The sequence below is a fragment of the Colobus angolensis genome, unplaced genomic scaffold (assembly GCF_000951035.1).
Source record: "Colobus angolensis palliatus isolate OR3802 unplaced genomic scaffold, Cang.pa_1.0 Scaffold493, whole genome shotgun sequence".
In the NCBI taxonomy this organism is placed as follows: domain Eukaryota; kingdom Metazoa; phylum Chordata; class Mammalia; order Primates; family Cercopithecidae; genus Colobus; species Colobus angolensis.
Genome location: NW_012118410.1, coordinates 167,153 through 189,186, shown reverse-complemented (window position 1 = coordinate 189,186; position 22,034 = coordinate 167,153). Strand labels below are relative to the sequence as shown.

At 39.4% G+C, this 22,034-nt stretch overlaps 1 protein-coding gene across 1 annotated transcript in view; it reads left to right on the top strand.

Annotated features, from left to right (window-relative positions):
- Positions 1–22,034, top strand: part of SAMD5 (sterile alpha motif domain containing 5) — a 57,236-nt gene that overhangs the window by 376 nt on the left and 34,826 nt on the right. The window contains exon 2 of the mRNA XM_011959447.1: positions 6–152. Coding sequence (XP_011814837.1) covers positions 6–152 — 147 coding nt within the window. The remainder of the gene's footprint in view (positions 1–5; positions 153–22,034) is intronic.

The window sequence follows — 22,034 nt, the reverse complement described above, 5'->3', positions numbered from 1 at the left end:
CCCAGGGCACCCACGGGGACTCTCGCGGCCACACGACCGCCCCCCGCAGCAGGGAGCTGGTGAGCTACCCCAAACTGAAGCTGAAGATCATGATCAGGGATAAGCTCGTCCGTGACGGCATCCACCTGAGCAAGCCGCCGTACTCCCGCAAGGTAAGAAGGTGCCGTCCGGGCGGCCCGAGGCGTGCGGCGGGAGGGGACACGATCCAGCTGCCTGTGCCAAGGCTTTGCAGCCCGTTCCAGGTGACGACGGAGAGGCCAGGAGGCTTTGGGTATCTGGGACCCTCTTCTGTGTTCTTTCTGTATTAGCCCATTATTTCTTCCTTCCTGGTGTCTCCAGTGGTTGGTAAGACAAGCCCCCGCATCCAGATGTTATCTCTAAACTAACGACCAAAACTCCACATCGTCTCTGGTGCTTGCCTGTCAGGAATCGGACTCGCGCTGCTTTTCCTGGTAGCCAAGGGGAATTCCTAATGCCCTCTGTAATAGTTTTGGGTTTGAAGAGTACCAGAAAAATGGTTAATACCTACATTGCTTTCTACCTTCCTTTCTCTCTCTCTTTTCCTGTTTTGAGTCTTGAGAAACTCCCAAGGGAAATCGGTGACCTCTTCAGAGAGTGGGAAGTCAGGCCCTGCCTTTCTCAATTCCATAAAAAATCCCAGCGCTGCTGCAAATTTGAGAAGCGTTACCATTCACATGAGCATTTTAAGGGGAAAAGTGAAGGAAGCACGTGTCAGTCCACCTGAGATGATTTCCTAAACTCAGGTATACTGGAGGCAATAAGGTGCTAAGGACATCGGAAATAATCGGGTCACAGGATGTGCTTCAGAGGTCTGTACTGTCACCAGTTTGGTTTATTAAACCAGATAAGATTAAGTAGGTACAACTGTGACTTCCAGGAAGTGTGAGTGAACTTGCATTTGGGAGAGGAGGATCCAGGACAAGTGAACTAAAGGGGAATCCTCTGCACAGGGGGCCTCAGGAAAGGAACCTGGAAGTTCCGAAATGTGGAGTAGGAGCTGGGCAATTAACAGAAAATTGTACTTCACACCAGAGCTCTGCTTCTAGCTGCGAATCTGTTCGGTTTAGGTTTCTAGCTTGGGCGGCTGTCAGAGTAGAGGGTCCTAACTTGATGGAGAAGTAGATAGCACAGGTAACCCTCAGGGTTGCGGAAGGTGCACAGGAATATGAGCACCTCAGCTTAAAAATCAGAAGAGCCCAGAGAGAAAATGATGGCAAAGATACTCAGCTGGTGGGCCACATAAACCCAACTCCCTAATAGGAAATGTGGTTAATCTCAGTGTTGTGTGGGCATCTTGGGCCCTGGTAGTATTGCTGTAGAATCTTAAGTAAAGGCCGTAATGCCTGGACTTAAGGAAGTTCAAGGGAAAGCTTTGTAAAGAGTAGATAACAATACCTAAGGTAGATGGGAATAAGGGGTTTAATATTATCTACTACCTTGCAGGTACCATAGGCAATTCAGATAACCTGCTTGACCATGTTAATTGGTTTTTTTAAGGAGGATACAAAGAAGGCAGGTTAGGAGGACAGAGTGCTTCAAATTAAACACATGTTCCGGTTACCCACTCTGACTGTGCCACCGATGTGTGCGCAAAACAGGAAAGGAGAGAACGCTTTTCCCAGTCAGTTGCCTGTATGTAGGCGTTCCGTGTGTGTCTAGTGTGGACAGAGAGATCTGGTCATGAGTATGAAGGCTTGGTCCTGGACACAGCAGGTCAAAGGAGATCAAAGCCCAGTTACATGTATGTTATTAGCATCCCAGGAAGTAAGGTGGGCTTAGTCTGAGAGAATGTGAGTACCTGGGCACTTGGTGAGGGCATAGTTCAAGTCCTGGCAAGAAAGGAATGCAGAAAGCAAAGTGTGTCACTAGAGCTTGCTTATTCTTCAGGAAAAGTGCTGTGTAATGGGGTGGGGAGAGCAGGGACACTGTGGGCTGGAGGTGAGAAGGGTAAGCTTGAATTGACACAGTTTAGTTCTGATTCTTAAAGAGCCAAAGACAGACCTACATATCAAACTTAGAGGCTGGAAAGGATGATGAAACGTCAGCGCATAGGCTTTGAACTGTGGACTCCTGCCTTGATCAGTGGGTAGTATGGTAGTGCATTTGCATAAGTGCAGTTTACATAAGAAAATGCCAAGTTGCATTGCAATACTATTTACTTTCCACATAAAGAATTACTTCAGTCAACTTTGCTTTAAAATAAATCCCATAGCAATAATGCTTGATAACAAAGATATGCTCCTATTCACTTTCTATACATATTTAATTCTCCTCAAACTGATGGAAGAATAAAATAGAAACAGAAGTGTTTTCATTATCTCCTTCACTGATCCTTGACTTGGGGACCACAAAAAAACTGGCGCTGACAAACTTTATTGTAAGAAAGAGTAACACACAATGAAATAGGCATTAACATATAATTAATGTACACATATAATTAATATACATATATAGCAAGCTGAGCCTACACATGTTTAGTACCAGATCATGTTGATCATTCTGGATTTGTTGCTTACATGTGCATTGCCTCTTAAGTTTTGGATTTTAAATTATTGAAGAATTTGTTTTCTGATGTAGCTAGTTTCTTCATGAGCAGTGCTAGGACTTTTTCTTTTCTTATGTGATCCACATTCTAATTTCTCCACTTTCCTTGGCTTTATCATGATCAAAATGTGTAGTATTTTGTTTGTTTGTTTGAGATGGAGTTTCACTCTGTTGCCCAGGATGGAGTGCAGTGCTAGGTCTCATCTCACTACAACTTCTGCCTCCTGGGTTCAAGCGATTCTCCTGCCTCAGCCTCCCAAGTAATACCTGGGATTACAGGTACCTGCCACCACGCCCAGCTAATTTTCATATTTTTAGTAGAGGCTAGGTTTCGCCATGTTGACCAGGCTCATCTTGAACTCCTGGCCTCAGGTGATCCAGCCGCCTTGGCCTCCCAGAGTGCTGAGATTACAAGAGTGAGCCACCACACCTGGCCAGAATGTGTCGTATTTTTGATGTACATTTGGAATTCTGCTTGGTGGAGTGGGCTTCAATCTCCTTTGCAGTCATTTGCATCGATGATGCCTATGATTTTGTATTTTGCTGAGATTTTTAGATGGCTTGAAAGTGAATTATGCCAAAGATTATCAAGATAGGGAGAGTGAGTCTCTTACAGAGGAAAGTAAGGATTTGATCCAGTAATGGTCAAGGTTATGCGATTTAGGGACTAGTGAGTTAAAACATAAATAAAAAGTAAATTTTCTTGTGTTTTCCAAAGGGAAGTCTATAGCTTTGAAAAAACAGGAGCTTAGAGAGAGCACCAGGCTTGAAATCAAACATCATTGGAAGAGTTCCTCTTCTGCCCTGTATGTAGCTTCTCTGACTGCTGTGATTTCTACCTTTGTGAAATGGGGATAAAATAATTTTTTACCAAGCTTCTCTATGTCAGGCCTTCTGCTGGACTCTAGGTTGCTGTGGTTGGCAGGATATGAAAGCTCTGCCCTCTGGGAACTTAGCATCCAGTAGGGAAGACTTAAAATGGAATGAACAATAATGATAATGTGTGATGACTGATTTGATGAGAAGTATATGATACCATGAACAGGTGTATCCAACCCAGTTTGCAGGGATTGGGCACCATCACAGTTTTTCCAGAACTGACCCATGGCCTGAGTACAGATGGTTGAGCAGATTTAGTCTGAAGAGGAGCAGGGTCTTAAGGGGAAGAGTGTTCTCAGCAGAGAACAGTGTGTGCAAAGGCCAGGAAGGGGAGGAAGTTTAGCATCAACAAGAATGGCAAGGAATTCTGTCTGGTTAAAGCACTGAGTGCCTGGAGAAAGTGGCAGGAGATGGAGAGGCAGGCGGCGGCTAGTCTTGGGTGGCCTAGAAGTCATGTTAAATAATTTGGAGTGTATCTTGTGAGCAGAAGGGAGCTATTGACACATCCTGACCAGAGGCAAGCCGAACACTTAGGAGATCGTTGCAGTATCAGGAGAGAGATGCTGGTGGCATGGGCCACTTATGACAGTAGGGCAGGATCAATGGAAGTAGACTTGACAAAACTTAAATGATTGTTTGGATGACAGGTTGGGAGGGGAGAGGGGTTTGAATGACACGCAGATTCCTGGTTTAGGATTGTGCTGTGATGTAGGAGACCCAGGAGAACAGCGAGTTTGGGCGAGAAAGATATTGCCTTCAGGTTGAAACATATGGAGTGTGAGATGCCTGTGGAATGTCCCTACATCACACACGGCACACTGCAGCTGTGACTACAGATGAGCAGTAGAGGGAGGAGCCCTGGGGAACAGCAGGATTTCAGACACGTGCAGAGGAAGAGAAAGCTCTAAGGGAGGCTGTAAGTATATTTTATTTTCTAGCAGACTTGTCAAAGCAAAAGGGAAGCTCTAGGGTAAATAGCATGGAGAGACTGACAAGGGTAAGCAGAGGGTAGGTGGAAAGCAAGAGGAAGTGGTGTTCTGGAAGCCACTGGAAGCAGTGATGTTTCAAGGAGGAGGGACAGGTCTGGAAGTCAGATAATGGTCAGGTAGGACAAGAATAGAATCACTTCATGGGAAGTGGTAACCATGCCATCGGTTACCTTTGCCACAGCAGATTTGGATGATGGGAACAGTGGGTACAGACAGGGATGACCCACAACTTTGAAACCAAGTTTGATGAGAAGACAGAACTAAGGTTACAGCTGGAGGAAGAAGGGAGACTTTGTGTCAAGGGAAGGGTTTTGTGGGTTTGTTTGTGTTTAGGATGAGAGAATCTGGAGTATGTCTGAGTGTTAATGGTAAGTAGCCAGAGAAAAGGAGATGTTGGGGGACAACCCAGGAGACCAGAGTCCTGGAGGAGGTGCAAGGGAATTGTGCCCAGGGCACATAAGTGAAGGGAGCATTCACTTCTGCTTCCAGTGGGCGGGGAGCTTCTCTTCCAGGTCAAGGGGAAGGAAGAAGAAGGGGTCAGGAGACTGGGACCTTTGGAGTCATTACACCAAAGAGCTCTCATTTCTCTTTCTGACTGAGCGATACCAGTGAGAGAGGAGATGGACGGATTAGAGGTTTAAGGAGAACATTGTATTAATATAGAAATGTTCGATGTTGTGATCTAGTGGAATCCTATACATTCCATCATGTAATGTTTAGATATGGTCATAAGTATTACATGATGGAATGTATAGGATTCTAAGTACGCACACACAGAAGGAATGCTCACCATTCACATATTTGTGCATGACATTTTGTTGAATTCCATCATGTCTGGCAGTGCTTATAGGGCTGTGGCAGATATGAAGGGTATGGGGCTGTAAATATATTTGTCAAAGGAAAAGGCAGGCTCTAGGGTAAATCGTGTGGGGGAGGTGTCTAGATTTTTTCACTGAAAATTTGCTCCTTGCCACATCTACCAATTAAAATTGTTTGAGTTAGTATAGCATTATTAAATAGTTTTGTAGGAGTGTTAATCTTCATTCATACCCTTAGTGTGACTTCTATGAAGTAACAAGCATCATATACTAAGGCTATTTATGGATATTCTAGAGAGATGGCCTGGAATGAAGGGATTTGGAGAGACAGAGGTAGTAGGAAGGTTTCTGTCACTGGGGCCAGGGTAAAATATTTAGAAAGGAGAGAGAGAGATTGGCAAAGATGTGCTTGTGTCCTTTGGAGTTTTGCCTTGCATGTTGGCAGAAGCTGAAATGGCAATAAATATTCTTCCTCCCAAGAATTCCTTCTGCCCTCATGACATTACTAGGGACAGATTGGAAGCTGGAAAACTTCAACTGTCTCCAACTCAATCAGTGTCCTCAAATATCCTCAACCTATATCCTTCTAGGTTTTTGTTTTGTTTTGTTTTGTTTTGTTTTCAGTGCCTGATTGGAACACTGTGGAAAAAAGTGGGGGCTGGAAGGAGACAAGAGCTTTGATGGTGTGGGAACATCTGCCTTTGTGTGCTCCTCACTGTTTACTGCCTGTGGAGTTTCCACATAAGTGGACCATCAACCAACTGCCTGTCCACTCATCCATCCATCGATTTATTAATCTATCCATCCGTTCTTCCATTTATCCATTCGTCTCCCATCCATCCATCCATTCATCCATCCATCCATCCATTTATTCATCCATCCATTCTTCCTTCCCTTTATCCATCCATCCATTCATCCATCCATCCTTTCATTTACCCATCCATCTCTCCATTCATCTATCCTTCCTTTTATCCATCCATCCATTCCTCCATTTATCCATCTATCCATCCATCCTTCCACTTAACAAATACTGAGCACATGCCATGTGCTAGGCTTTAAGATCAAGATTGCGAGGAACTAGACAGACATGGTCTCTGCTTGTATGTGGAGGCCTAATCCAATGCCTGACATGTAGTAGTTGCACCATGTCAAAGTTGAATGTTATTTCTGCAAACATGAAGGATTGGAGAATGTTGCACTTGTGTTTATTTCAAATGTTAAAAAAATCAACTCTGATTAAAACTCAAATAAAGGTAATGAATGATGAAATTTCAAATCAAAATGTTTATTCCTCAAGGGTTAGTGAAGAAGAACTGGGAATGAAAATGCTACTCCTGTAGGACATTTTAAAAGAAGACCTCTTTCTGCAGCATGGCCAGACTAGGACTAGGGTGAAGCAAGTGAGACGACACCAAGGACACAAAATTGAAGGAGCCGCTGATTCTCAGGCTCATGCAAGCCCAGGCTTGACTAGATGGCTGACCACCATTAACAAAATAAATTAGTCACTGTGAAATATTAGTTATTAAGAGGTATTATAGGCATTCCTCAAATCATACACCAAGTCACCTACTCTTCTATGCTTAATACCTGTCCTCAAGAGCAATGTGCTGAGAATCATATCAGTGCCCATCTCCCAGACTAAGAAAACATGGCTTCTGTGAGCTATGGGAGCCCATGGAATTCATTTAAGTAAGAATGGTACTGCTTTCTGCTGACACTGTAGTGTAGTGGTTCAGCTCAACAGGCTCAGAACCAGATATCACAGTTCAAGTCCCAGCTCTGCTCCATACTAGGCCACTGTTGGCTCCTCTGTGAAATATAGGCAAAACTAGTGACTGCCACATAGGGTTGTTATGGAGATGAGATGAGCTAACACTCATGAACTTATTAGATCGACATTTCTATGTATCCTAGAACTGCCATAAAATGTTCCACAAACTAGATGTTTAAAACAATAGAAATGTATTCTTTACAGTTCTGGAGGCTTTAAGTCCAAGATTAAGGTGCTGTCAGGGTCTTGCACAGAAACCCTAGAGGCCTGCACTGTGAGTCAGCTCTAAGGCCCAGCAAAGGCTTTAAACAGCATCCATGTCTGCCACTGTTACTTCAAGTACCTTTGGATCTGCCGGATCATATGGCCCAAGTGGCAGAGCAGCTTGCACGACAGCCTGGACCTGCTGCAGAACCTTCTTTTTTTCTGGCTCTAGTCAAAATTAGTAGCTTTGGGGTCACTCAGTAAATAGGTTTCTGTGGCACACCCAAATGAGGAATATGTTGCTTTCAAAATTCAAAGAGGCTCACTGGGTATTATGCATCCTTCTTGGTTATAGGAAAAGCCATATGCAACACCTTATTCTTCATCTTAGAAGGGATATCTTGATTTGCCCCACGTCACTGGACCCCTGCAGTTTTTACTGAGGTAGAAAGTCCCTGATTTTTTGTCAGATTTATTTTCCACCTTCTGACATGCAAAGTAAGTCTAAAGTAACTGCTTCATTTCAGTCACTAGATCCAAACAGCATAATGTCATCAATGTAATAGACAGCAATGATGTCTTGTGGAAGAGAAGGGCAATCAAGGCTCCTGCTGGCTAAGTCATGGCATAGCGCTGGAGAGGTGAGGTACCTGAGGTGGGACAGTGAAGCTGTATTGCTGGCCTTCCAACTGAAAGTAACCTGCTTCTGGTGTTCTTTACTAACAGGTGTTGAGCGAAAAAGAAACATTTGCCAGATAAACAGCCGGGCTGTAAGCACTCACCTGTGGTAGCTCCTCTGTACGTGGGTTTGCTTGGACATCTCAGTCTCCATCATGGTGGCCATGTGTCAGCTGTGTATAGAAGGGTCTGCTGACCCAGATCTTATTCCTAATGATAGGGGTGTTTGATGATAAATCAGTGGTAGATTTTTGGTGGAAATGATACCCACTCATTCCTGTGTACTGGAGGATGGAATAACAAAAATGATTTTTTAAAATATAAACATTTCAAAATTTAGATATTCAAAATTAGGTAGTAATCTTGAAAACAGTCACTTGGAAGATCACAGTGTTGCTGTTTCTGGGTTGCTGTTTCTCGGAACATTTCTAGAGCTCTGATGTCTCAGAACATTCTTTGGAGTATCTCCAGTGGTGGCAAGCCTTCATTCTTATCAGATAGATCTGGTTTGGGGTAAACACCTAAAGTAATTTGGAGTCAAATCAGGCAGTTAAGAGTGATGACATTCAGTAAAGTGTGAAATGGAAAACGTAATCTTGGCAACAAAATAATGAGGTTTTTTTTTTTGGTATGACTTATAGAATGGTTTTCAGATTTTATGATATTTATACTCCTTTTCCCTAGTTTAAAACGCTTAAAAAATGCTCTTAGTGGGTATCCATGTTTGTAAATATGCAAATTCCTCCAAAATGCTTTTCAAAACACAAAAGTCAATTCCCCATGTATTTGCAAAGAGCAAGGTACCTGTCATGGTCTCTCCAGACGGAATTTTAGTGTAAAGGTGTCTGTGACCCAAAAAGGGAAGAATTAGGTAAATCGTGCATGGATGTCAGTAAACTGCGGAACTCGATGGAATAATCAGGATTTGAACAGTGTAATGGTGTTTTTAGGGCTCTGCATTTGCTGGTCCTTCTGTTCTTAGAAAGCCCTCTACTGTCTACCACCTTATCAAATCATAATGTAATCATAGCTGTGCTCATTCTTTCCTCCCCACTCTTGAGTGAAAAAAAGGTGCTAAAGGCAGGGGTGGCAATATTAAGGCTACCCTCATGAACTTTGTCTGTTCTTCAGTAGTTATCTAAGGCATACCCATGAAAAATAAGATAGAAATCAGAACTCTATAAATGGATAAACATGCAATTCTCTTCAGATTCTGTTCAAGTGCTCAGATTCATCAGAAATATGTTCTGAAACTAATTTTCCTGAAGTAAGGTGAGTCAGATGACATGGACTTGATCAGGGTTGGTTCCAGAAATAAAGAAGGCCTAACTTGAGGTGAAGACACCCTGCAGCTGAAAGAACACTGTCCAGGGTGGATTAAAGTACACTGGGAACCATAATTGATGGCACACAGCTTCTCAAGGTTATAGCGTGTGCAGAACTAGAAACAACATTGCATTTCTGGCTATGGAAAAGGCTTGTTATTACTAGTATTGAGTTGAAAGGTTTTTATCAGTGATTTTCTAAGTTTTATGAAAAAAGGTTCTTTCAGATCAGCCACTGGTTTGGACTTGGGGAGGCCTGCGAGGAGTAGTGAGGGAGTCCCCATTTTCAGTCAATATAAAAGCTATTAAGGGCCAATAACTGTGGATCACGCCAAAAAGAATTAAACATACAATCTGTCTTACATAAAGACTAAGTGACATCTAATAGTTTAAAGAGATTTCATTACTGCTTCTAATTGAAATAAATGGTCTGATGCTCTCTAAAATCTTACTGTTACATTTTCATAAAGTTAAAAATGCAAACAAATAAGACCTCCTTGATTTGGAACGTGTCAGAAAGATAAGGAAAACGATTGGCATGTATTCTTTATTTAGCAAAGTTGTGATGCACAGATTGGACAAATTTAAAGATGTTTTTCCCCTGGGATATAACGTAACTCTATAATAAGACTGGAGATATACCTACTGCATTTGATACCCAAAATGCATCATTTTTTAATACCTTCACTTTTATATGAAAATTTACTTTAAGTAATAGTCATGTAATAATACACAGTAATTATTATTGTCCTCATTCATTCTTTAGTTTTAAAGCAATTAATAATTAAAGGAATACATTTTAAAGTATTAAAATTTAGTAAAAATATTTCATCTGCAAAATAGAATTTGTATTTACCAAACTCAAGTATTGCACCTTGCAGTTTGTATTGTTTCACTGTTTTAATTTTTCAACACAAATAAAAACTTCAAGTGGTCACATAAGAATAAAAGAATTAATGTATCACAAATTTTGTTTGCTCATTTTTACAGATCATGGTGTTATTGTTTATTTCAAATTGACTGTTTAACTCAAGAATATGTAGTCTCATGGGGGAGACAGGGCAGCTTTACAAAACTTACTCTTGAAAAGTACTTTTTTTCCAAGTATGTGGGTTGGGGGCCTCTGAATTAACTTCCATGTAGAATACAATGCTTATTAAAGGACAAGTAAGATGCTAATTTGAAGCTTATACAAACCATGAAAACTTAACATGCAGCAATTAGCATTTAGGCCAACAAAAAATTTTTCAAGGTGGAGTGTTTTATCACTGACATTGTTTAAAATTGTCGGCAGGACATGTTCATAATAAAAAGGTTTTTTTTAAGGATTCCTTTATTCTTATAACTGGAGTGACCCTTCCCTCTGCCTGGTCCTTGCAAGATACAGAGAAATGTGTTCCCTTTAAGAAAAGTTTCCGTATAGTGGTGCCAATATCTACCTCACAGAGCTGTGGTATGAATTAAATGGGATAATACTTACGAAGTTGCTTTGTAAAATTCTAAGATAACTTTATAGATTTTTTTTCTTTTTTCGAGATAGAGTCTCACTCTGTTGCCCAGGCTGGAGTGCATTGGCGTGATCTTGGCTCACTGCAACTTTTACCTCCAAGGTTCAAGCGATTCTCCTGCCTCAGCCTCCCAAGTAGCTGGGACTACAGGTGCCGCCACCACACCTGGCTAATTTTTGTATTTTTAGTAGAGACGGTTTCACCATGTTTGTCAGGCTGGTCTCAAACTTCTGACCTCAGGTGATCCACCTGCCTGGGCCTCCCAAAGCACTGGGATTACAGGTGTGAGCCACTGTGCCTGGCCAAGAACTTTATAGATTTTAAGTGCCTTTACTGATAGTGAGTAAACCATTATGTTTATAACAAAATTCGAAAACTATTTCTGTTAAAAAGCAAACACATTGTATTGAGAAAATCTGGAGAACAGTGAAACAGATTGATAATTTTAAGTGGCCTATATTACAATTTGTGACATTATGCTATATTTCTTTAAAAATCATTTACGTGTCAGAATACACAAAACTAGTATCACAGTCTAAATGGTTAAGGGTCAGGCTATTTTTTTGTCAGCAGATGTCATTTAAAAAATGATTTTCTCCTAGCTTTATTAAGATATAATTGACAAATAAAAACTATGTATTTTTGGTGTGCAGTGTGATGTTTTGATATTTGTATACATTGCAAGATGATTAAATCAAGCTAGCTTATCCATTACCTCACATACTTACATTGTAATGATGAGAACATTTGAGATACAATCTCTTGGCAATTTTCAAGTATACAACACGTTATTATTAACTGTAGTTCCCATGCTGTATAATAGATCCCAGAACTTACTCATCCTGTCTAATTGAAATTTTATACCCTTTAACCAACATTTTCCCATTCTCCTTCCCTTCCGAAAAATGATTTTAATACTAATACATATTCAGTCTCAAGTTAATACCATAATTAATTTAAGCATATCCTTATTGGCCTGAAATCTTACCCATGTTACTAATAATTATTTTTTTATTATTTGAAAATGTCATGTTTCAGAAGTGGCATTTCATCATTCTTTGAATTACATTTCTTAGATTACCAGTTCACATAGTTTTATATTTGTGGCTTTTTATGTATTGCCTGTTCATGGTACTTGCTTCTTTCTTCTACTGGTCTTAGACCACATCTTGTTGCTTTGCAAGAGCTCTCTATGGATTAAAGAAAACAATTATTATTTCATACATGTTGCAAATATTTTCCCAAGCATAAGAATATAACTTACCAGAGAATTTTATGAGTATTTTTTAGATGTCCAGAAGTTTAAAATTCTTGTATTTTCTACCTTTTCAGTAATATTTTAGCTATTTCTTTCAAACTGGAGAAATAGAGAGGGTGTAGTCTCAGACAGAATTGTCAATTCTTTCTTTACTGTTTGCTTGAATAAGTTTAGTTTTTGTAAACCTGAATTGCCTCATCTATAAAATGGGTGTAATATTACTTATTAAGGCTATTGTGAGGAATCAGTGAAGCAGTATGTAAAGGGCCTCATATAATGCCTGCCACACAGTAATCACACAGAACATCTGACTAATATTTATGATGTTATACGTAACTTTATGATTGTGAAATGATTCTCAGTGTGAAGACCCTATCTTAAATTATTAGTTCATTTCCTTGCCATTCTGTGGAGACGTGGTTGTTCTTGTCATAATTTTAAAAACTTCTTTAAATAACAGGAACTACAACTTGTTTTTACTGTCACAGCCATTAAAAAAAATTTGCTCAATTTGTCATTTGCCTTTTAGTTTTCTTTATTTAATTAGAGAAAACAGATCTTCTTTTGTGTTTGCTTTTATCTTTACAAATCTTTTCTCTAGTGCAAAATCCATTAATTTTCACCCATATCTCCCATTAATATTTTGGTTTCATTTTTACATGTAACTTTCTAATCTGTCTAAATTTATTTTAGTATGTGATATAAGGTAAAGCTCTATTGTTATAAAATTGCACACACGATAGTCTCATCTCCTAGTTTACAGGAATTATAGCTCTTATTTCTTTCTTCTAGTGTTATTGCACTGGCTAGAATTTACATAGCCGTGTTAAATAATAATGACAACTAAGTATTCTTGTATTTTCCCAATTTTAATGGAAATACTGAAAGTATTTTGCAATTATCTTGCTGCTGGCTATCAGTTTAACATAGTTTTCATGACTATATTAAGGAAAAGCATTAAGGAAAACATCCTTCTTTTCCTAATTTTGTAGGAGTTTTTATTGGGATTGAATATTTAATCCTATGAAACATCTTACAGGCAACTTAAAAATAATCAAGAGCTTTCTAAACTGGGCCCAATATTGTGATGTATTAATATTACATTAACAGATTTCCTAGTCTTAAACTATTTTTACATAACTGAGAAGAAGTAAAAAATGAAACAATAGCTTTTAAAGAAAGCTGAGTGTGAGATGAGAAATTTATAATAATCTTACTCCAAGACCATTATACATTCTTTTACACTATTGTATATCTTTTCTTTCATGATGAATGTTTGACATTTACCTTCAGTTGTGTAACCACTTTGATGATTGTTGTCATGATATCATTACAGTTGATTGCCTGCCAATAACTTTTTGGAAGTTTCGGTCTCTGTCTAGACAGGTACATGAGGCAGTGATAGCAGTGGGGCATGGGGACCAGCACCCCCGTTGCTCAAAAGGCAACAGCCACATAGTTGTGGGTAAAGGTTTCCTTTTCTGGCTTTTGCAGACATTCTGTTTTTGAACCAGGGGACAGAGACTGTGAGGAGGCAAGGGGTTAACTTGAATCTCTACTGATTTTACTGTTTTCACAGTAAAGAGGGTTTTTTTATTTTCCTCAGTGTAGTTCAGGAAATTGCTCCCAGGATCTGGAATTCTGTTCTTCTTCTTCATCCTCCACTTTTCTACTCGCCTCTCCCTCAATCCCCCATAGTCGACTCACTTCCTGCTCCCACCCCACCCCAGACATTTTAGTGAAATATACACTTAGGAGCTGCTTGCCAGATGCCATGTCAAATTGAAAACCCTTATAAAAGAAATTGAAATGACAGTCATTCTAATTTGAATCATGGGCTTTGCATAGAAACAACAACCCAATGTGTAACAAAGAAAATTGAAAATTCTACAAGAAATATTACTATAACAAATCCTTGATTTACATTTAAACATTTATTGAAACATCAAATAGGTGGAATTTTTTTAAAAGGTCATTGAAGCAAGGATTAAGAACAGGGTACAGGAATCGTATTTTCTGGAGAACATACCTCAACTGGGTGCTAAACTCAGCAAGTTTGCAGAAATGGATGCACCCAACACTTTCCAAGGTAACCATCAATAATGCAATAAAGATATAGCCACTTTAAACAACCATGTATCAATACAGAATGGAACATTGCTATATTAAGACACGCTCCTCTGCGAAGTTCTTGATTGACAAAAATAGTACTGTGTTAAGCAGCAGCAGTATTTTCATGGCCAGAAAGTAATAAAACTAAAGATGAGCTTTATGAAGAGAAAATATTTCACATAAAAATCCGTGGAGTAATTCTTAGGACTTGCTTCCTTCAGGATCAGGTTAAGGGGCAAAATGTGAAACGTGAAAGTAGAAACCGATAATTTGCTAATTTGTTAATTACCCACACAGCTGGTCTTATAGTCTCTGTCATTTACAGGCATCTGTAGAAAGGATGGGATAGTTGCTGCCTGGGATCACACAAACTCACTCTATCTCTGGCTTGCTTAGGCTTGTACAGTAGGAGCAAAAATCAGGATATTCATATTGAACCCATTATAGATTAGAGTTGAGCTAGAGAGTATGCGAGGAATTTACTCTTTGAGACCTACTTCATTATAGAGAGGTGGTAGAGAGTCAGAGTTAGGTTGGTGACATTAACTTTTCAGTTTTATTGCAGTGTCATTTTAAGTCAGGGATTTTACTGCCACTTTTTGGCATAGCAGTTTGGGCTAGTGTATTTCTCTCTCTGTTAATGTGATCCTTCATGTTGATATTCTTACCTTGAAAAAGGTGGCGAATTGACTCTTCTGCTCTTCTTCTGATCACTTCTCCAAACACTGTGGCATGACCCACTTGACCTGCTCTCCGACAGCCAGTGTGATGTTCTTGATCATCTCTAACATAGCTGGTTTTGGATGAGCATGATAAATTATAGTAACAGTGATTTGGGGGGAAAGGGAAAGAGTAATGGTTTTTTTGTTTTTGTTTGTTTGTTTGTTTTTTGAAAGCAGGCAAATTGTAAAAGCAAGAGCTCCTATAATAGTGAACTGAAGCTTTATTCTGAAAACCTTTTCATCGTGTTTTGATTTCATTGATTGTAATAATTAGACTTCTTCTTCGTTTGGCTATATGTTAATTAGTTACAGATATGTCTGCCATTCCTTTTCACTTCTGGAGCGGACTTCTCTGCTTGCTTGAACCACATCCCTCCTTCTCTCTGTGGAATTTAGAAAAGTAAAATATTGTTTTCCATTCACACCTAGATTCACTTTTTAAATAAGACTTGCAGAAGTTGGGAGAAGCTTCGTGCTGTTGGTGGTCTCGTCAGCTATATTAATAACATAAGGAAACAGCCTTGAAATATGTCAAGTCACAGAAACAGTAGTGAGTTTATATTTATTATCATTTGTGAAGAGCGCTTCACCACAGTATTTCATTCAATCCTCAAAGCAAGCTCTTAAGGTAGAGATTGTTTTTCCCATTCCTGTTTCATACACAAGGAAAACGAGGCTTAAAGAGCTTAAGTAACTTACACAAAGTCACATAATTAGAAAATTTCGTTTGAAGGCCACATGTACTGACCTCAGAGCCCATGGTTCTCATAACTGCAATTTCTCCAAGAAATATTGCTTTATAAGATTTGGCAACTGCCTGTTTCTCTGTTGGTGAAAAGTAGGTATGGTATAGTGAGTGGGTATGTCTTAGAGATTTTTATTAAAAAAAAAAAAGTAAGACTTAGCAGCCTGTGCCCTCAGGAACTTGTGGCAATAACCGCTCAATCAGTAGGGTTTACATTGACTGTGGTAAGTAGGATGAGTAGCTGTGGGGACCTGTCTGCATGGTTCATGGACTGGGCATCTAGTATGACAGGAAGGAAGATTTTCATGGAGGTGGTGATGGTGTGGCTGACCCCTGAAGATGTGTGTTGGAGACAAGTGTGTCATCAATTTGGCCAGCCTGGAGTGGGAATACATTTTAAAAAGTCTATAGAACACTAATACATGGGGAAATAAGAATAGACTGGAATCTGTGGAAATGGTATTTAATCTTTTAGTAAACTCTATTAATTGATATCCAGAATACTAGTAGCTAGAGGTTACAAGGGTAATGACTCTAACTTTTCTCACTTGTGACTTGGCATTGTTGTTACTGGCAATGGAAAGGCCAAATTTAAATCACAGTCATCAGCCTTCTAAAGAGAGTAGTTCAGAATTTAATCAAGGTGTGAGCTATGGGGGTTGGTTACTGTGTGAGCAAAATCAACACCTATGTCAAAAAGTCTGATGAAGAGAGAAGCCTTTGCCAGTCAGCATTAGGGAGACACTGGTTACTGCCAATGTCCCTGAATGTTCTTGACCAGTTCTGCTTCTTTAGCAGGATCAGGCTGTTGATGTGTTCACATACAAGAAGAAAAGCACAACCAAGAAAGCCAGCATGCCTTCTGGAAAGCTAGATGGTTTCATGGTGGTGACATCAATCTCCAAACTAATCTTCAATTTCAACAAGCAGCAGGTATAGGCCCAGCCTTCTGGCCGTTATCTTTGCATATACCACAGAGACCACACCTGGCTGCCTTTTGAGACTTCATCAGTGTCGCCTACAACTACACTCTTCAAATAGCTTGCTAGAAATGAATTCCTAGGGCAGAGCTCAGACATGATGAACTGGGCTTGTTGCAATTCAACTAAAAAGCATGAATATGTGCAGAAGGAATGGGAGCAGTGTTTTGCAGGGGAAACACTTTAAAACTGGAGTTTTATAGGCTTAGATTTGGTGAGTCTCATATTTGTGTTTAGTAGTGCATTTTAGCCTATTATGTGATTATTAATTAATACTATTACTTACATTTTGCAAATATTAATTGAGCATCAAGAATGTGCAAAGCACTGTTAGGTGTGATGGGGGAAATTCAAAGGTGACAATAGTATGAATGTGCCCTAATGGAAATTATAGTCTGGAGAAAGATAAACACTCACACATCCACAGATCCATCCATTCATAGAAATATGTGTAAGTAAACATAACATTTCAGTGTGATATGAATGCCAAAATGAAATACAAACCTGTCGGAGCACCAAGGAGAGAACTATTCATTTTGACTGAGGTTTTGGAGTATCTTTCAGCAATAACTGAATGTGGAGGACAGATAGGATTTTACTAGGCAGAGCCACAGTGTGGACTGTATACTGGAAGCTAAGGGAACTGGACTGTGAACTCCACAGGGATATTGTCCATTTATAAGCTTTTGTATATTCAGCACCTTGCTATAAATATTTATTGAATGAATGCATGCATGAAACAGCATTAGCAAAATCTCAGAGTGGCAAAAGTGCAAGGTATGGACTGGTGAGTGGTCCACTTTGGGTGGCGATAGGATAGGGGACAGTAGTTATTTGGTATAAATGAAGCATAAGGTTGGGCTGAGCTGTTGAGGAACTTCCCTGTGGTACTAATGAGTTTAGAATTTATTCCAGAAACTGGGACCTGTCAGATATATTTGATCTGAAGAATTACCTAACCCTATTTATTTAATGAAGCTCCTTCACATTTTTACCATTTTTGGATTTCTTTCCCATTCTCTCTTCAGGAGTTCCTAATCTCTTTATCCCTGAGCACACCTTTTACTGTATCCCACCTTATCCTCCAGCTTTGAAGCTTTGCATTGAAAAGCTTTGCTACATTGCTCCAGTGATAATCAGTTCATTTTCCTATTTTCATTGATCAAGGGACATAACTCAGCGTACTAGTCCATTCTCATATTGTTATAAAGAAATACCAGAGACTGGGTAATTTATAAAGAAAATAGGTTTAACAGCTCTGGATTCTACAGGTTATACAGGAAGCATGGCAACATCTGCTTCCAGGGAGGCTCAGGGAGCTTTTACTTTCGGTGGAAGGCAAAGTGGTGATCCAGCACTGAGTATGGCCAGAGCAGGAGGAAGAGGGGGCAAGGGCAGAGGTGCCATAGACTTTTAAACAACCAGATTTTTTGAGAACTCACTATGCATTTCCAAGGGGGTATCGAGACAAACCGTTCATGAGAAGTCCACTGCCATGATTCAGTCACCTCCCACCAGGCCCCACCTCCAGCACTGGGGATTACAATTCAGCATGAGATTTGGGTGGGTACGCGTATCCAAACCATATCATTTGGCCCCTGGCCCTTCCCAAATCTCATGTCTTTCTCACATTTCAAAATACTATCATGCCTTCCCAAGAGTTCCTCAAAGTCTTGCAGTTATATTTATGTAAATCAAATAAGTTTTCATACATTGGCAATCATGTTTTTAAAATATTATAAGTATTGTTCTTCTAACCTTATCAAATAAGATACAGATTTTATTCTTATCTATACCCCAGTATTATTCAAGAATAACTTCAATTGGTCTTAATCCAACAATTTGATGAATACCAAAACTTTCCAGCATTAACTGAAAAGTCCAAAGTCTCATCTCAGACAAGGCTAGTCCCTTTCACCTGTGAGCCTGTAAAATCAAAAACTTTAGTTACTTCCAAGAAACTGGGTAATTCATAAAGAAAAGAGGTTTAATTGGCTCACAGTTCTGCAGGCTATGCATGAAGCATAACGGCATCTGCTTCTAGGGAGGCCTCAGGGAGCTTTTACTCATGGTGGAATGCAGGCGTCTTACATGGCAGGAACAGGAGCAAGAGAGTGCGCAGAGGGAGGTACCATACACTTTTAAACAACCAGATCTTGTGAGAACTCACTCACTATACAAGGGGGGAGGCTGCTAAACTATTCATGATGACTCCAACCCCATGACCCAGTCATCTCCCACCAGGCCCCACCTCCAACACTGGGGATTACAATTTCACAGGAGATTCGCTGGGGACACAGATCCAAACCTTATCACTCAGGAACCAGATAAACCAGCAAGGGTTAAGCATGGATTTAACTGCTGACTGTATTCGTTTGCTACGACTGCCATAATAAAATACCACATGTGGCTTCAGCAACAGAATTTTATTTTCTTACAGTTCTGGAGGCTTGAAGTCCAAGATCAAGGTGTGGACAGGTGTGGTTTCTTCTGAGGCCACGTGCCCCAACTTGCAAATGGCCGCCTTCTTACTGTGTCCTCATGTGGTCACCCCTCTGTATTTTGCCTGTGTCCTAATCTCCTCTTCTTATAAGGACACCAGTTATATTGTATTGGGACCCATCCTGTGACCTTATTTTACTCTAATCACCTCTTTAAAGGCCCTGTCTCCAAATACAGTCACATTCCGAGGTACTGGGGATTAGGACTTCAACATATTAATTTTAGGGGAACGCAGTTCACCCCATAAGACTGACCTAAGGAGTTACATCCGTGCTGTACCACCTGACTTAGAAAGTTATGTTGTCAGTAGTTAAGTTAATCCCAGTCACATGTGGTTGGAATTGGAGCTTGACTCTAACAGCTGATCAAACTAGATTGTTGCCTAGTGAAAGTGGTCTCCCCTAAATAGTTCCGTTTCTACCACATGCAGGAGCAGTCACTATTACAATAGCTTTAAGTAGGCTTGGAAAAGATGAACATAAATCCACTGCATATTTGCATGGCATTTGTTAGAGAATAACCCCCTAAACAAGGGCCAAACAGTACCATTGATAAAATAAATCTCAGACTCCCAATTCACATGGTCCTGACTCCATCACTTTTGATCTGTGTGACCTCAGCCAAATTGCTTCAGCTTTCCCTGCCACTGTTTCCTTATAGATAAATCTAACATAACAGTGTTTCCTCCTGCCTAGAAATGTTCTGAGGATTAAGTCAGAAAATGTATGTAAAGCACTTAGCTTAGTGGTTGGTACATAGTAAGCACTTAGTAAACTATTATGTATTCAGTGTTAGCTTTTATTAAAGATGAAAATGGCAGATCTATTCACAGGCATGTTAGCAATAAAACTACTAGTGAAATATTACTACTAGTGAAATAAAACTACTAGTGAAATATTTGCAGTTATATTTATGTAAATCAAATAAGTTTTCATACATTGGCAATCATGTTTTTAAAATATTATAAGTATTGTTCTTCTAACCTTATCAAATAAGATACAGATTTTATTCTTATCTATACCCCAGTATTATTCAAGAATAACTTCAATTGGTCTTAATCCAACAATTTGATGAATACCAATTTAAATGTAATTTAGGTGTATTTATCTTCTAAAATTGAACATTCTCTTCTGCTAATAGTATAAACGTTAATTGTCTTGTAAGGTATACACGCAGATGAGCTCTCTTGTTGTGTTGCTAAGATATACAGGATGATTGGACACTTATTGTTTCATTGTAGACAACCTCATAGGAAGCCTTCAGAAGGTTTGCATAAAGGAATATAGCACACATAGAAAATGCTGAATAAACTCATCAGTAATGATTTCCTTGGGTCATTTTTACTTTCTGCCTACTTCATCTCCACCTCTAAGCAAAGCATTTGATTTTATCAATGCTTTTCGTACCACTTATTTTGCTAGTATTATACTCATTTTAGAACATTTTTTAATATCCAATAAAAATGAATTGGACACTTACAAATATTTTGTACTATAAGAATTTTTTTTGAATATTATCTTTAAAACAGTTATTTCAGGATTTCTCAGTTTATACAATGCATATGGCAACTGAGATACTTATGATCTGCATTATGTGTTTATTAGAATAAAGTTAGTGAAAAAGATTTATTAGTTCTAGAAATCGGTTGAGAAGACATTTAAAAATGTCATGTGCATTAGGGATTCTTCAGCACTTTGTCTTATGGTGGTTTTTTTTTTTTCTTAAAGTATGTTTTTACCATATATGGGGACGATTTTTTTTTTCCCTCTGGTACTTAGGCTCTGCGTAAACTCCAAACAGAACTATCAAACAAACATATTAGAGTTTTGCTGCAGAAAGGACAATATTTTTAGTGTTCGAGATTTCTGTGCGGTAATAATTAACCTTAGATTTTGAACTATCATTGGAGGTGATGTGGACAGGAAACACACTGATACTGGAGGAGAAATTATTTTTTGCAATACAATAACTTACTACCTTGCGCATACAGGCAGTGCCCATGTGCAGGGACATTTTACTTGTCAAGATTTACCTCGCAAGAGCATGGTCTGTGCGCAGCACAAAGGCGGCAGGTGCGGATGGCTTTTTTCTCAGTGATAGAGCACGTCAGTTCTTATTTCCTATATGCTGAGGAGCACAAAGCGAAGCAGCCGGCGTTGCCCTCTGGGGCCAACCAGCTCCTTCCTTCCCCTTGCATCTTGGAAATATGCCATCCTGTCCCAGTCCCTGCCTCCTGAGCAACAACTGGCTTGTGGGTTTGCTTTTTGTCTTTGTGGTCCTTGTCGAGGTTTGTGCAATTAATAAGCAGAACCACCAGTGAGAGGCAAACCTTGTGGACAGGGGAATTCCTACAAAAGCTAAGAATCACCGACTGAAGAGAGCAAAGGTGCAAACGGCTTGGGGTGGAGTTGAGGAATTGCCTGACCAGGCCATGGTTCCCAAACACAGAGAGAAAAAGCACATTCAGGGTTCTCAGCCCCAGGCATTTTACATAATCAGCCTTCTTTGCTGTTTCTACTATTTGATGTCTTAATCTGTTATTCTGGGACCTATAAAATTGTGGAACACAGATCCAAGTTAATCCAAGTTAACCTCTGAACTTGACCTACTTTCATTTAGAATTAGTCTTATTTAAAGTTGTAAACTACAATCATGACTGAAACACACTAAATAGTGTTCTGTTATAAAGCATAAACCTTTTTCCCTTTCCTGTAGATCCTTTCTGGCTGAAGAGGTCTATATAAGAAAACCAGAATGTATTTTTCAGTTATCCCAGGACATTTAAACTTTTGAGAATTTAAAAATGATAGTCTTAAAAGTTTTTTCTTTTTTTTTCATTTTAGAGATGATAGAGATTCTTAATTTTGGTTCTGATTTTTAGAAAAATATTTTAATCCTGTTTATGTGAATAAAGTCCAGTCCACATGTAAAATTACACTGAAGCCATAATAATCAGTTATGATTATGTAAATTGT